General features: G+C 38.1%; 2 protein-coding genes across 2 annotated transcripts; one reads left to right on the forward strand and one right to left on the reverse strand.

Annotated features, from left to right (window-relative positions):
* The first annotated feature begins 8969 nt into the window (after positions 1–8969).
* On the forward strand, positions 8970–11921 carry LOC143612523 (ascorbate transporter, chloroplastic-like). Its single transcript, XM_077086489.1, has 10 exons — positions 8970–9463; positions 9577–9684; positions 10002–10157; positions 10233–10448; positions 10531–10740; positions 10811–10948; positions 11033–11134; positions 11252–11317; positions 11420–11504; positions 11594–11921. Exons 1-10 carry the CDS (start codon positions 9050–9052, stop codon positions 11689–11691), a joined length of 1593 nt encoding a protein of 530 aa, XP_076942604.1. The 5' UTR covers positions 8970–9049; the 3' UTR covers positions 11692–11921.
* Positions 11922–13153: 1232 nt separating this feature from the next.
* On the reverse strand, positions 13154–14996 carry LOC143613025 (cytochrome P450 86A8-like). The gene has a single exon (XM_077086859.1). The coding sequence runs from the start codon at positions 14965–14967 to the stop codon at positions 13387–13389; it is 1581 nt and encodes a 526-aa protein (XP_076942974.1). The 5' UTR covers positions 14968–14996; the 3' UTR covers positions 13154–13386.
* Positions 14997–15676: the final 680 nt, after the last annotated feature.

The raw sequence follows: 15676 nt of genomic DNA on the forward strand, positions 1-15676 counted from the left end.
AAACAGGGTGGGAAAGCCCTGAGAGGCTATAAGGCTGTCAAGATCAGCCTGCCTCAATTTGCAGGGGATTTCATTCCACCTCCTCACCACCTTGGTCATCCTTACCTCCTCCGATGAGCCCTCAGCAACCTTCTTCCCCTTGCCTTTCTTCTTCAACGTCGACATCACTACGGATTTAACGCGGCGTTTTCGGGAGACGATTGAAGTGATCGACAGGTTCGACGAGTCCGAGCTATCAGACATACAACTGACAAATCTAACAACGGAAACTTCTGAAGAACAGATATTTCAGAAGACAAAGAAAGAAAAACTCAGAAGAGAAAACAAGAAGATGAAGGATAAAGAACTCCAAAGAACTCCAAGGGCTGGCTTTTATAGGCCGAGGAGAGAGAAATTTGGGTGCTGAACGGACTTCACGCGCCCCCACTCGCAGGTATAAGCCAACGCAAGCGCGACACGTGTCCCTGACAACTGTGTGAGAGGACACGAAAAGAAAAATACGGCGGATGCCAGAGTTCACGCGCCCCCACTCGCAGGTCTTGGCTAACACGAGCGCGACACGTGTCCCTGACAGCTTGTGAGGGGACACGAAAGGCAACTGTAGCACCTCGAGCACACGAAATGTCTGACACGTCTCCATCACTGACCCACGTCAGCAACCGTCACGTACACAGACGATTCGTTTTCAACCAAATGGATAGAACTTCGCGCAACGATGGAAACAACCAAGAAAACGACAAAACCCCACCAAAAGACCAAATCAGTAAGTCTAATATCTATCTTACCGCGCTCGCGCGAGATAAGACACACATTAGACTGGGGGGGCTTGAAGAGGTATGTACCCGCCTCAACATCGAGCGGGGCGGGTCAACCCACAAGATATATACAAGACATTAGAAATCAAAGATATTATCAAGGCACAAAGCCAAAACTTATGCTATCACATATGCTCAAGCATCACATATGCTCACGCATCACATGTGCTCATGCATCACATATGCTCGCGCGTATCACATGCTCACGCATCATATATGCCTATGCATATCACATCGTGCGTGGCGCATCCGCGCGCGGCGCATATCACATGCTCGCGCATCATACATGCCCACCCATATCACAGTTGCGCATGGCGCAGCTGCGCGTGGGGCATCCGCGCGTGACGCGTATTACATGCTTGTGCGTATCGCATCTGCGCATGAAATATCTGCGCGTGAGAATAAAGAGAAGACCTCGCGCATCCTCAGGATGGGCGCATATCACACATGCACATAGTCAACCTCGTCCTTATCCAAATCAGGATTAGGGCAACTTTGATTGTGCACGTCAGACAACCTTCCAGAAGGTATCTTTTTAAGGAATGAGAATATGCTGATGTTGACAGCTGCCAAATGAAAGGTCGACAACTCAGCATGACACATGTGCTACCACGTGATTACAACCAACGAGAAAGCGCCAGGTGTCCCAAAGGACACGTGGCGCAAATCGATTGGAGGAGGCCAACGAAACCCTAATTTGGTTTTAGCTCAATCAGTGGAAACCCTAGCACTATAAATACATCATAACGTACACAGTTACAGACACATTGATTCACATTGAAGCATATTCAATTACATTCACTGACAGGCAGCCCTTGTCAGTTACCTTCTCATACACAGAGAGACAGTCACACAATCATACGGAGTAACATACAGTATTGAGCTATTAAGCAATACTCTCCCATTTCCCTTACTCACACATTATTATCTTCTCCTACACATACTTATTCTCACGCCGGAGGGTTACCCCAAAAAGGACCCCTCTGTCCCTTTCTGAGGGGTAAGTAACGGCGCTGTTCGTTTTGTAGGTGGAAGAACATTGATCCAGACGAACCATCGGTGAAATAGTACAATCACACCCGAGGAAAGTAGATCTGCTACCAGTGAGTAGATCCACGTTTCTTCAATATTATTATTCATGGTACGACATTCTCAAATTGGAAAATTTCATGATCATTGTTCTCATTCTTCTTCATTGCATAGGTGAGTAGTATGTTAACATCGTATAACTTTCCATATAAATGAATAATCAAGTAAACTTGATAAGAGTCTAATCTACTTTTATGATATATGTTAACATAAATGTGTTATAGTTTTAAACGGCATGGTTTTTGGTGGTTAGTATGCTAACATCGTATTTATTTTCAAACATTTATATGATCAGGTGACCTTAACACATCTTTTATTAAGTTGCATCATTTTATTAAAAGAAAAAAAAAGCTTTGTGTTTAGTTTACAATGCTTATAAGCTTTATATAAACGCATTTATTTACAAGTGATGTTAAGCTTTAACTAAACATACTTTATTTGCTCGTACGTTGATGCATCTTGTATACCAAAAATGATGTGTAAACGTATTGATAACTGAAGAACATGCAGTGACTATACTGTTTTTTTCAAACATGTCGTGGCAAATTCATAGTCGGACTGTTTAATTGATTGTGAGTATCCTGTTAATCTGTTATCAAGTTATTTAGCTTTGATACTTGTTTGAACTATTAGTTTTTACACGGAGTTACGTACCGTATGTGTACTTTATATCATTTTCTTATTTTATTATATACAGTCTAGTCTTTTTGACTAATTTTTATTGATATTGAAAATGAATTATTATACATAACCTTATAATATGTTATTAAATTAAAAAATTGTGTTACAAAAATCAAACAGAAACCGGTTAAAACCAATAAAAACTAGAACTGAAACCGATCGTAACCTGGTCAAGAAACCGGTTTCAACCCGAACGAAACTGATTTTAATTTTTACTGACTAAACTGAACCGGTTTCAACCCAAACCGGTTTTGAGTTAAAACCGGTTTGTGCACAATACCAATGTTGTTGAGACCGTACCGGTTCGACCGAGATTCGGCGCACTGTCGGTCCAGATCTTTGTAGTTCGCTCGTCTGTCAGAGATCCGGCCGATCTGACCAGGTCCGACCGGAAAACGGGACTGGGTGAACCGGTTTAGTTTACTATGAAAAAAAATATTTTCTTTTTGAAATATCTTTTTTCTACCCTAACTGTCGTTTTTTTACCAAATTTGTTTGCCGGGCCGACCGGTACTACTGGTTGAACCGGTTACCCGTCCGGTTCAATGTCCTATCAACATTGACAAATACATAACTAGAAACCAAAATATTCAATTTACACATTAAAATAAGTCAAAAGTCAAACTCATTAGTTAACTATCCCACCTGTATATACACGTACAAAATCGTCATTTGACTCGTTTCCCGTTTACATATTAAATTAAGTCAAAAGTCAATCTCATTAGTCAACTTCTCACTTATACATTCAGGGACAAAATCGTCATTTCCATGATCCACCCTACTAGGCTACTACATTTAAACACAACACCTCCCACTCTCTTCATTCATTCGGTTTAAAAAATTTTATGTATCCGTCACTGACAGAAAAGCAGTGCCATTTATGTCTATCAACAACTGCGACGCCTCCACCACCCCTCACGTTCCATCGCAGCGGATCTAGACATAACTCTATTAAAAGCAACTTCCACATCTCGACGGATTAATTATTTGGGCACGGAGAAGGTGCTTGGAACCAAGATAGAGGTGAGTAAAAGTGCGTGACTGTATTGTATTGAAAATTGTAATTAGCGTTTTACGAGAGAAAAAAGTTATATACACTTCTTAACTTATATTTACATAATACTATCAGTTATATACACTTAATTCATATTTACATAATGCTACCGCTAACATTACTTAATTACATTGCATTGTTTATTTATTAATTAATTATATATTGAATCTGATCATGAGTTCATGTGTTTGCGAGTTTAGGTTTATTTCATATTGGTTAGACGAGACTCAAGCTCAACTCGTTTTGATTTACGAGAGATCAAGCTTGAGCTCGGCTGGGCTTAGCTCGTTTATTATTTATTAATTATTTACATAATTTTTTATTATTTTTATACGTTTTGAGAAAACCTTAAACTAGCTAAGCTCAGCTCGAGCTCGAGTGCAACACCATAAACGAGCCAAAGCTCAACTCGAGGTCAGCTGTGCTGTGTGATATTAACATATAGAAGTCCAAAAGCATTAAAACTTAAAAAAATTCACAGGGCTCGTTAAGGCTCGACGAGCCTAAACAATCTTCCCATAGAAGGTTTGGGCTCAGGCTTGATAACTAAACGAGCTTTATTTGAGGCTTGATATTATGTCACTGCAATCGGTGGATCCATATCGAAACCGGAAAAAAAAGGGCTAGAATTGACTTATTCTCATGTTTATCCCACTGCATTATCTGATGATTATTCTAAAATGTATCAGAAAATTTTAAAACATTATGTAACTAACAAATATTGTTAGGCAGGTAGGAAAACTGATCTGTATTTTTGGTGCATTATTATGTCATTGACATATGTATTTGTTTCTCAAAATATACATATATGTTTAGCAGTACATTTAGGTGGTGGTTGGATGTATAATAAAGTACATGATTGTTTTTAATACCTCTTTGCAGTATCCACATGGTAGTCCACTAGTCCCATTGATGTTAACATTTAAGTCTTACTAGTTACTAACCAAATTGTTTTATACTGTTTATAATTATATAATATTATATTATATAATCTATTTTTGTCTAAACTCTAAACAAATGTGACAAATTGAAGGATGGCTTCATGGTGCCAAAAGACTAACTAGCAGCCATTGTTAAACAGAATATGTTTTATGGAACAACGGTTTGGGGTGTTAAGTTTTGGGACCCGTATTTTTTTTTCTTGAACCAGAGTCCAACGTGTGAGATTACGTTTTTAGAGCGTTTGACCGAGAAAATGACGGTTAAGGGTGGCGGGAAGTCGTTGATCGAGGTAGCGAATCATGTGTAGAAAGTGTTGGGTGTGTCTTAGGATTTGAATGCACTAATTTGACTAGGAAAGACAAGTATGGTTAGAAGTAAATTTATCAAATACATATCAAAGTTATGTACTTTTTATCATGTTTTCTAAAAATATACTATCCGACAACGGGCCCACACACTAATCTTCACTCTTGCGCCTGCCAAGCCACTCCACATCTTTGTCCTAAGCGCATATTTGGGCTGACTTGGCAAGTTGCGCCACGAGACACAATCTGAGAGTCACCCACATCAGACATGATTATTTCGTTTAAATATACTTAAGTATCTATTTTCACTTTAATCTAAATTTACTTACAAACAATATTATATTTACTATCATAAGAACACCAATAAAAGGTTCGTATATATCTGAGATCTATTTTATACCCTTGTTTGTATCTGCTTAATTTTTAAAAAGTTTTTACTTAGGTGAAATTTTCGTAATTAACGTAAAAAAATGCATTAACATAGTTGTACACTAAGAGTCTATGACTAAATTATAATTTTTGTCCTTTATAATATTGGATACTCTGAAATTGGTCCTATCACAAAACTAGAAACATGAGTGACGAATACCAGTTTGTTCGGTCAGACAATCGGTGTCGGTTCAAGATGGTACCATTATAAAACAAAAAAATAATCATCCACATTTTTTCACCGCAAAACCCGGTTTTATCTCAACATGTTTAATCTTAATTATTATGAAAATTTAAGTGTAAATAATGTTTTCTTGAACAAAAAGCATTGAGAAAAAGAAAAAAAAAATTCTAGATATTTAACTATAATATGAACAGAAACCACCAACCAGTCCACCACACATACTGACAAGCATACATGTTTGATAAAAGGTAAACATATATAAAAAGCCAATGTCACATGATACATTTGCAAACGTCAACTAAAATGAATTTTTATGGCCCTAGTTCAGCAAATGGAATATCCATCTATTCGCAATACCTAAACTACCCTTTACTTCATCTCTACATTAAAGCAATAACCGGTAGGGCCTGAACAAGTCGAGCTGCCCGCGAGCTCAAATTGATAAAAAGCTTGAAACAAGCCGATCTTTTTTCGAGCATGAATCTCAAATAAAGTTTGTTTAATGATCGAGTCCCGAGCCTTGTATGTGAAGTTTGTTGAGCTTTAACGAGACTCGAGTATTTAAAATTTTACACTTTTTGGACTCCTATGTTTTAAATTCAAACTCACAACCAGCCCAAACTTGGGATACTTAAGGTTTATTTTCCCAAAATATATAAAATTAATTAAAAACATAAATAATTTAATTAATAAATAATAAAGAGTTGAGTTCGGGTTTGAAAAGGTAATTCACGAGCCGAGCTTATGCTTTTGATAAAGAGCTTGAGCTTTAGTAAGTCAAAATGGGTCGAGCGAGCCAAGTTGAGCCCGGGTCAGCCTGGCTCGTTACAAGCGCGACGTACATGTCGTTACAACCAACAAATCAAAGGTACCATACAAGCTCAACCCGAGCTTAGGATATTTAAGTTTCTTATTCTCAAAATATGTAAAGTTAATTAATAAATTAAAATTAGTTCATCATAATCGTCATCATCGTATTCAGTAAATCCTATCAATAGCAAATCTTTGGTAGTGCCCAAGGGGCTAAGATGTTGATGACCTTACCTCTATCTCGTAGGAATAGACAGGTTGCTTCCAGTAAGATCCCCGACTCGATAGTTGTTTTGTATCAATCCTTAGACATATGGCACAAAACACTCAACAATTGGGACAGTGGCCGGTGGGTGTATGTACCCTTGTTTGTCGGCAATCAATGCACCACATTCCGCCACTTTTAACGTATTTTCATGAAATTAGTAAAATAACGTCAAAATTAGCGCAATTTCACTTTTGCTCACCAAGGGGCAACATATACATGCATTATATGCACACACCGTAAAGCAAACGTAAATTAAAATTAGTTAACAAATCAAAAATAATTTAATTATTCAATAATAAATAATCCAAGACGGTGTTTGAACAATTCACGAGTCGAGCTTACAAAGTGAATGTAAACCGGTAAACGGGTAAATGTCGTTACATCCAAGGGCAAGTGGAGACCAAAACAATCTAACCGTTTAAATAAGAGGCCACGTTTCAGTGGGACAGCCACTTGCTAATATCCTCAATGACAAGTTTCAAATATCACAGAAATTGTTATTTTTATTATAATAATAATAGTAATAATAATAATAAAATAAAAAGAACAGTTTGAAGCTTATTCGTCTGAATGACAACTTCTCGACGGTTTATCCACTCGTTCTCGCTCTAAGCTAGAGAGAGATAGAGTGAATTATGGTGTAATTGAGTGAAATTGTTGCAATTACGGCTTTGCGTGGATCGTGTGGATAATTATTCGGCAGATTATGGCAATCGGAGCGGTTATTTCTCACCGGAGCTTCAATTATGGTAATGATAATAATAATAATATTGAGGAATGCAGTTTTTGTTATTAATTTGTGTATGCATGTGTAGCATTTCGTTATTTGTTGTTAGGTTTAGGTATGCTAGGGGTTTTGATAGTGTGTGCACGGTTAGATTCGGTTATTTGCCTCAACAGAATTAACTAATCGGTTTTCGGTTAATCGGTTCGGTTGATAAGCAAAATTAAATTTGAGCTGAATTTGCTTAGAAATACATGAAACGGATACATAAATATATGAAAATATGAGTGTTCGGTTACAAAAATAACTGATAACGGATTTCGGTTAATTCGGCTAGTTTCGGTTTCGTTGGTTTTTTGGTTCGGTTAGGTTATTTTCGGTTACAAAAAATAAACGATAACTGATTTTTGGTTAATTTGGCTTTCGGTTAATTTCGGTTTTGTCGGTTTTTCTGTTCGGTTAGGTTATTTTAGTTACAAAAAATAACCGATAACTTATTTTCGGTTAATTTCGGTTTCGTCGGTTTTTCAGTTTGGTTAGGTTATTTTCGGTTACAAAAAATAAGTGATAACTGATTTTAGGTTAGTTTGGCTTCGGTTAATTTCGGTTTCATCGGTTTGGTTAGGTTGATAACCGATTTTCGGTTAATTTGGCTTTCGGTTAATTTCTGTTTCGTCGGTTTTTTTGGTTAGGTTCGGTTATTTTCAGTTAACTTCGTTTTCGTCGGTTTTTGGTTCAATTAACGGTTCGGTTATTGGTCACGCCTAGACTTTCTGAATCATACCGTTTGTGCCCGTTTACATATGTATCAATCATCAATTGAGGCTGTTTTGTGCATATGCATCATTTCCTGCTGTTATTATGTTGCTTTGATTTGTGAATTTTGTTAGGCTTTGTGCTTTTAATTGTGGTTGAATTAGGGATTTAGGTTAAGCATTTAGTCTTCATGTGTAAACATAGTGGAAGCATGTTATGCAGGACTGTAAACGAACGAAGACGTGCTCATGTTCATGCGTTAAGATTTTATTGGACGGTTCACGAATACATAACCGAGCGAAATTTCAAGTCAGTGTTCATTTGTTAAGGAAATGAGCTTGTTCATGCTTGTTCCTTTCTGTTCGTTAACTTTCCAAACGAATGTAAACGAACATACATTAAATTGAAAATATAAAACAACATTGTAATCCCAAACATTAGTCATGACCATCCAAAAGAATCATAATCATTACTGTTAAAAAAAAAGGTGTGAAAGGTCTAAGTTCCACAAGTTCAATTGTTTGGAAAATAAGCTAAAAAATATAAAAAGCTTTTAATGAACGAACGTGAATGAACGTAAACGAACAGACATTAGCGAACACGTTACCAAACATCAATGAACGAACACGACGTTTGTTCATGTTCGCTCATTTAATTTATTAAACGGAAGTATTGTTCATGTTCATCGGGATATTAAACGAACAAACATAAACAAACTTCTCACCGAATGGTTCGCTGAACGTTCGGTTCATTTACAGCCCTAATGCTTTGTTTATCATAATTGTACATTTTAAGCTTCTGGCACTTGAATTGTAACAAATGTAACTCACTGAACAAGTTAATTCATACTTCATCAGTAGGCTATGCTAATCGTTTGATAATAACTTGTTTCAGGCAGAACGTATCAACCTGAACAACCAACAGCACTCCAGAGATCAGAAAATATATATAAGTTAAAGAAGATCTACTTTGTATCTGGATACTGGAATACCATGTCTTCTAATGGTCTTGATCCTGTTACTGGTAGCATGTTGAAATGCAGAGCAATGTTATTATCTAATGCTGAAAACAAAAGGTTTCACATGACAAATAATAAGCAAAGAACAAGAGGAATATGCAGATGTTTCGTCTCTTTGCCTTCCGAGAGCTGCAACTGGATTAAACCGGTACCGTTTAATAGGCAAACTCTGCAGCCACGTCATACTAGTATTAATAGAATTCGGGCCGACTATAAGTCTGAGGATTATGACGTGACAGCAGCAGATTTGGGCTCACTTGTATCATCAGAAGGTGGAGCTGAGGCGGTTCTGGTTGGAGAAACAAAGCCCTGGTGGGAGCAGTTTCCAAAGCGTTTCGTGATTGTGCTTCTTTGTTTTTCTGCATTTCTGCTATGCAATATGGATCGTGTGAGTTGTTTCTGTTATTCTACATATCTGAATACTAATTCATTATACATGCTTTAAGTTTTCTTTCCATTTATTATAAATATTTATTATTGTTTATGTCTATAATACTTCAGGTGAATATGAGCATAGCAATACTGCCCATGTCAAAAGAGTTTAATTGGAACAGTGCTACAGTTGGTCTAATTCAATCGTCTTTCTTCTGGGGCTATTTACTCACTCAGGTTTGTTTTAATCCTTTTGAATGTTTTTTTAACTGGTTTTAATCTTTTATGAGTTAAAGCTAAATAGATGATTGATTGTTCTTAGAAGCCTTTTCTAAGTAGTTTATTAGATCGGTTAGCATTCTTTCAAGAAATCTCATCTTCTATTAATGCTTTCATCACTTAATTTGCGCAAATATATTTGCAAAAGTTTGCTTGTTTATTTAAAAAGCAATGCTGTTTATTTGCTCATATGCTGCTTTGCTCACACATATTGTCTTCCTAACTCACTGTCAGTTAACAAGTTTTATATATTTTGCATGTTTTTTGGGTAGTAGATTGTTGGTGGCATATGGGCCGACAAAATTGGTGGTAAAAAAGTGCTCGGTTTTGGAGTTGTCTGGTGGTCTATTGCAACCGTTTTGACACCTATTGCAGCCAGAATCGGCCTTCCTTTCTTACTCCTTATGCGTGCTTTCATGGGGATCGGCGAGGTTCGTATCTAATTTTGCTACAATCTCTTAACTAAATTATTGCTTAAATGAGGATGAGCTGTCATTTTGTGACAGGGTGTGGCTATGCCTGCTATGAATAACATGCTTAGCAAGTGGATTCCTGTCTCAGAGAGAAGTAGGTCTCTAGCATTGGTATACAGTGGAATGTATCTAGGATCCGTGATAGGCTTAGCCTTTTCGCCTATCTTGATCCAGAAGTTTGCATGGCCGTCTGTGTTTTACTCATTTGGTTCCCTTGGAAGTTTATGGTTTGCATTTTGGATAAGCAAAGTAAGTTTTTTTAATGATTTTAACTCATCAATTGTTAATGCCATGACGGACTTTTGACTTTGACCTTGACTTTGACTTTCAGGCTCATAGCTCACCGAACGAGGATCCCGAACTTAGTTCTGAGGAAAAGAAGTATATTTTGGGTGGTAGCATTTCAAAGGAACCCGTAACCGAAATTCCATGGAAACTTATATTATCAAAGGCACCTGTTTGGGCTCTCATTGTGTCACACTTTTGCCATAATTGGGGAACTTTTATTCTTTTAACATGGATGCCTACATACTATAACCAGGTACTATAAAACATGCATGACTATCGTTCTCGATCTAAGATAAGTAAATTCGGCTGTTTGTCTTTTTCAGGTGTTAAAGTTTAACCTTACTGAATCTGGACTATTATGCGTACTGCCATGGTTGACTATGGCTGTCTTTGCCAACATAGGCGGTTGGATTGCAGACACACTTGTTAGCAAAGGTCTATCAATCACTACTGTTCGTAAGGTAACCAACCATACTTGTTTGTGCAAATGCATTAATGACAGAAATACCCTCCTTAGATGAATATTGGAACTTTGAATCTTGCAGATTATGCAATCAATTGGATTCTTGGGACCCGCTTTCTTTCTTACTCAGCTGAGTCGTGTTAAGACGCCTGCTATGGCAGTACTTTGTATGGCTTGCAGTCAGGTCTAGCTTAACATAACCATTCATCTGGAGTTGTAAAATGACAAAAATAACCTTGATAGTAAATGCTTTCGTAGCCGACAGTTGCATTCATACGACTGTGTCCATTTTTGTTTACAGGGTTCTGATGCATTCTCACAGTCTGGCTTGTACTCCAACCATCAAGATATTGGACCCCGTTACGCGGTTTGTACTTTTGACTTTTCTAGCTTATTATTCATTTTTATTTATTTCCTTTTTTTTTTGAAGCTAAAAAGACCTTTTATTTTTTTTTACTTTGTACACCAGGGAGTGTTGTTAGGGCTGTCAAACACAGCAGGAGTCCTTGCGGGAGTCTTTGGTACAGCTGCAACCGGTTATATACTCCAGAATGGTAATATTACAAAGTTTTAATTAAATACTTTTGCTAATTACCGAAAAATAAACGATCATCACAGGTTAACGTCAAAACATATTTCGCAGGTTCATGGGATGATGTGTTCAAAGTGTCTGTTATCTTGTACATCATTGGAACTCTTGTTTGGAACTTCTTTTCCACTGGTGAGAAAATTCTTGACTGAATGAGCCCGTTTGAAAAAAAAAGGAAAAAAGAAGATAAAACTAAAGCGTAAAAACAGCTTTTGATCAAACGGGCCGTAGCCCAAGGCCCAGTGGGCTGCTCTTCAAATGGGTTAAGTGTTAACTCAAGTCCGTAACTGGTTTTCATAATTAGCTTTTGTTTCGCCTTCTGAAGGTTTATTTGGATCTCTGTTTTTAGTTTTTGTTTATTTTTAACTTGTCGCAGATTACATGTCGCATATTATGTTGTTGTATAAAGTTGAGACAATAAATGTTTTGCGTCGACGCAATATGTCATGCTGTATGTACACGAGTTACATATATCGCTTTTGTTTAGTCATATAGGTTGATGTTTGTTCAACTATAAATCAACTTTTATAAACATTGAAAATACACTCGAATTATAGTTTAAGATTAAAAAAAAAAGAAGCTATGTCAGGTTTGTGAATTGTAAGATATTTGTCTATCTTGCAAGACTCTCTCCACGCGGTTGTCTGTCAGTGGCATGTCCGACGCAACATGGTGAGTTCACCGAGTTTGATAAAAAGCCGGGGAGCCGCACATAGATAGATGAGAGAGATTTTGATTTATGAGAGGTAGAGGTGCACAAACTAGGTATTCTCAGGAACCGAAACCGTGTAGGAACCGGTTCCGGGTATAGTCTGGTATTTGACCGAGTTTTGACCGCTTTCATCGGGTTTTTTTCGGGTTTCAGGTAGGGTAGGGTTGGGTTTTGACCGGGTATTGGCGGAAACTGTTCCACCGGGTCCGGGTACAGTTTCAGGGGGAAACCCAAAACCCGGTCCATACCCGCGGTAGGGTCGGGTCGGGCCTAGAACCGGTTTTTTTTTGCATCTCTAGTGAGAGGGAAAGGTAGGCCATGCCTTGGGCGTACGTTGCAGAGCAGGGGAAGGACGAATGGGCTCTCTCACCCGTTGGCGACCGTCTAACTAAAGTGGTAAAAAAAGCTTTGTTGGGGACAGTCTAACTAAAGTGGTAAAAAACGCTTGGTTGACATTAACATTAACGCGCAAATTACGTTGTAAATTAGTATTGTTTTTTAAAAGCAAACTAATTGCTTAGAAATAAATGTTCCAACACTAAAGTAAATTAGTAAAAGTGGTTAGCAAAGTTGCAAAAGAAACATCCTTTTAATGGAAAAAGTAGGTTAAAAGAATGCAACCATTTTTTCATGCCTTAAATTTATTTCAACAGCTTCCAGGAAACTAGTTTTTCTCACCATTAATTAAAATTAAACTCATCAAAAATAAATTACCTAAACAAATTTCAACCAACATCAAGGCAAAAAGTTTCAACATCAAACATTAAATGCATTATAATTTATAATATTATATTATATTACTTTACAAATAAAAATGAAATGATTGCAGTTAAAATTTGTTCAAATGTTATTTATTTTCTGATAATAATAAACACAATTAAAACAAAGACTATAATGGCACAATGATAAATGAAATTGTACCTACAAGATGAAAATTGCATGTGAACCATATTCAAAGCACAAGCTCCACCCCAAAACCTGTAAATTAATGGTATTCAAAATTCAAACCAACCTTATCAAACTTTATACCAATTAAATCAACCCAACAAACTAAACCAAAGCTTGCTATTAAACAACCCCAACCACCACCACCTTCCGCCGCGGGCCCACCGTCCTGCCCCGCCTCGCACCGCCACTACTCGCCACTTTCGGTCGCTTTCTTCACACTTTCCATAACTGCCCTCAAATCCCTCTCATACACGTTCACTTTAAGCCCATACTTCATAAACAATGTCAATGACATCTTTTGCTCCACTTTGTGTCCCGGCAGGACCGCCAAACGGTGTCGAAGCAACACTGCGGCCGCTATCGACTTCATTTGCAAATACGCCAAATCTTTCCCTAGACAAATTCTCGGTCCGGCGTTAAACGCAACGAATCTATACGAATCATGCCTTACAAACTTTGTACCGTCTGGTGATAACCACCGCTCGGGTCTATAAACAAGACAGTCCTCACCCCACGTTGACTTCATCCGACCCGCGGAATATATAGAATAAGTCACCGATGACCCCGCTGGGACAAAAGTCCCATCGGGCAACACGTCATCCGACACCACATGTTTTGAGTCCTCTGGCACGGACGGGTATAACCGGAGGGTTTCTGATAATGCCGCCTTTAAATAAACCAACCGGTCAACCTCCTCGAACCCTAGCGGCTCGTCGGTCCATTTCGCCACGTCATCGCCACGTGTCTCCAACAATACACTAGAAATTTCTTTTAGTATTTTCTCCTCCACCATTGGGTTTTGAATCACCAACCAAAAGAACCAGCTCATCGCGACCGATGACGTGTCACGTCCAGCTAGGATGAAGTTGAGTGCCACGTGTTGCAAGAACTTGTCAGAATAGGATTCTTTCATCCTCATAAACCTTGACAACAAGTCATCATGTAGGCTTCCATCTTTAAGCTGACTGGACAACTCATGCCTACGTGTACTAATAATACTTGACAAGTAATCCTCCACGTGGATCAGGCTTCGGCTCAAGCTGACCTCCAACCCAAGCCGAAGCCATTTCCTTATTTTCCAAATAAACTCCGGGAAAATAAACCGTTGTAACGAAGCCTCGGTTGCCTGATCAAAAGCCAGTGCAAAGCTATTGTCAGGCAACTCGGGTGCTAACGTTTGCGGGTCCTTACCAAAAGCCAACCCGCAAATGTTATCAAACGTGATCCGCAACAAAAGATCTTGCAGATCCACGGGCTCAGCCTGGATCTGAGCCCGTTCTAGAATCGGACAAAACCGATTCTTAATCGCTCGAGTCACCCACCGAGCCATGGCTTGTCTTAGCGTTCGCGTGGTGAACTCGAGCGCCGCCGTCTTCCTTTGTAAAAGCCACGTGTCACCATCCGAATTAAATATCCCCTTCCCCAACAAATCATGAAAAACCGCCTGCCACGTCGGCCCTTTTGGGTAATTATCGAACCGAGTTTTCAAAATATGTTCGAGATTCTTCGGGTCACAAGTGACCGTCACGAGCCCTTGCTTCCGGGCCAGAAACGGGACCGCACAAATACACGTCTGGTAGGTCCCGTTACACGCCCGGAGGTTATCAGCAATCCACTCGTGTAACCGGTCCGAATTCCGGATCAGACCCGGAAGACTACCGAATACGGGCCATACACGTGGGCCCTTTAATGATCTAAACATGAAACTAAACCATAACAAATAACCAGTCACACAAGTAACCAACAGCAAAGCTATAGATACATCCATAAATCTATATTTTTCCCGCCAAAATTCTTCAAAAAAATTACTGAAAAATAAACACGACCCACATCAGATTTCACTTCAAGCTCAAATGGGTATGAATTATTTTTACGAAATTCGAAGTAAAATCATGTTTTTAGAGAGAGAAAGTGGTTCAAGAACAGAGAGAGATATGAGCAAGAAAGATTGGAAATAGAGGGTGTGATTTATATAAGAATATGGTTGAGAAAATGTAAAGCAATTACTGAGGACAGAGTGTAACACATATCTCTCACTTTTTCTCAGCCATTTGATATGAACTACAATTAATGCAAAAAACAGAGGTTGTTGTAAGTTTGTAACTTTTTTTATATAAAAATTCAAAATAATATGAAAAAAAATTAACACAATGGGGGTGGTGGTAACTGGTAACTACTAACTAGTAGGGGTACAAACGAGCCGAGCCGTTTCGAGCTTTATTTTCAAAGCTCGAACTCGGCTCGCGAGTAGATTTTCAAGCTCGAGTTTGGTTCGGGCTCGGCTCGTTTACTATTATTTTTTATATAATTATAATTATTTTTATATGTTTTTTTAATTGTAATTTTATGTATAAAATAATATTTAGTTATTCTTATTTAATTTTCATAACCTTATATATATTAATCAATAATTATTAAATATGCATTTAAAAAATTATCTAAATGATAGGTCTGCTAGGCTCGCGTGCCAGCTCGAG

This window comes from Bidens hawaiensis, unplaced genomic scaffold (assembly GCF_021521415.1).
Source record: "Bidens hawaiensis isolate Kalapana, Puna unplaced genomic scaffold, B.hawaiensis_p1.1 tig00002236_1, whole genome shotgun sequence".
Taxonomy (NCBI): domain Eukaryota; kingdom Viridiplantae; phylum Streptophyta; class Magnoliopsida; order Asterales; family Asteraceae; genus Bidens; species Bidens hawaiensis.

What these genes read in the sequence shown, in the direction of transcription:
- LOC143612523 (XM_077086489.1), top strand. Translation starts at nt 9,050, where the DNA reads ATGTCTTCTAATGGTCTTGATCCTGTTACTGGTAGCATGTTGAAATGC. An exon ending in GGGGCTATTTACTCACTCAG is followed by an intron (nt 9,685 to 10,001) that starts GTTTGTTTTAAT and finishes TTTGGGTAGTAG; the next exon opens with ATTGTTGGTGGCATATGGGC. An exon ending in CGGTTATATACTCCAGAATG is followed by an intron (nt 11,505 to 11,593) that starts GTAATATTACAA and finishes CATATTTCGCAG; the next exon opens with GTTCATGGGATGATGTGTTC.
- LOC143613025 (XM_077086859.1), bottom strand. Translation starts at nt 14,967, where the DNA reads ATGGATGTATCTATAGCTTTGCTGTTGGTTACTTGTGTGACTGGTTAT.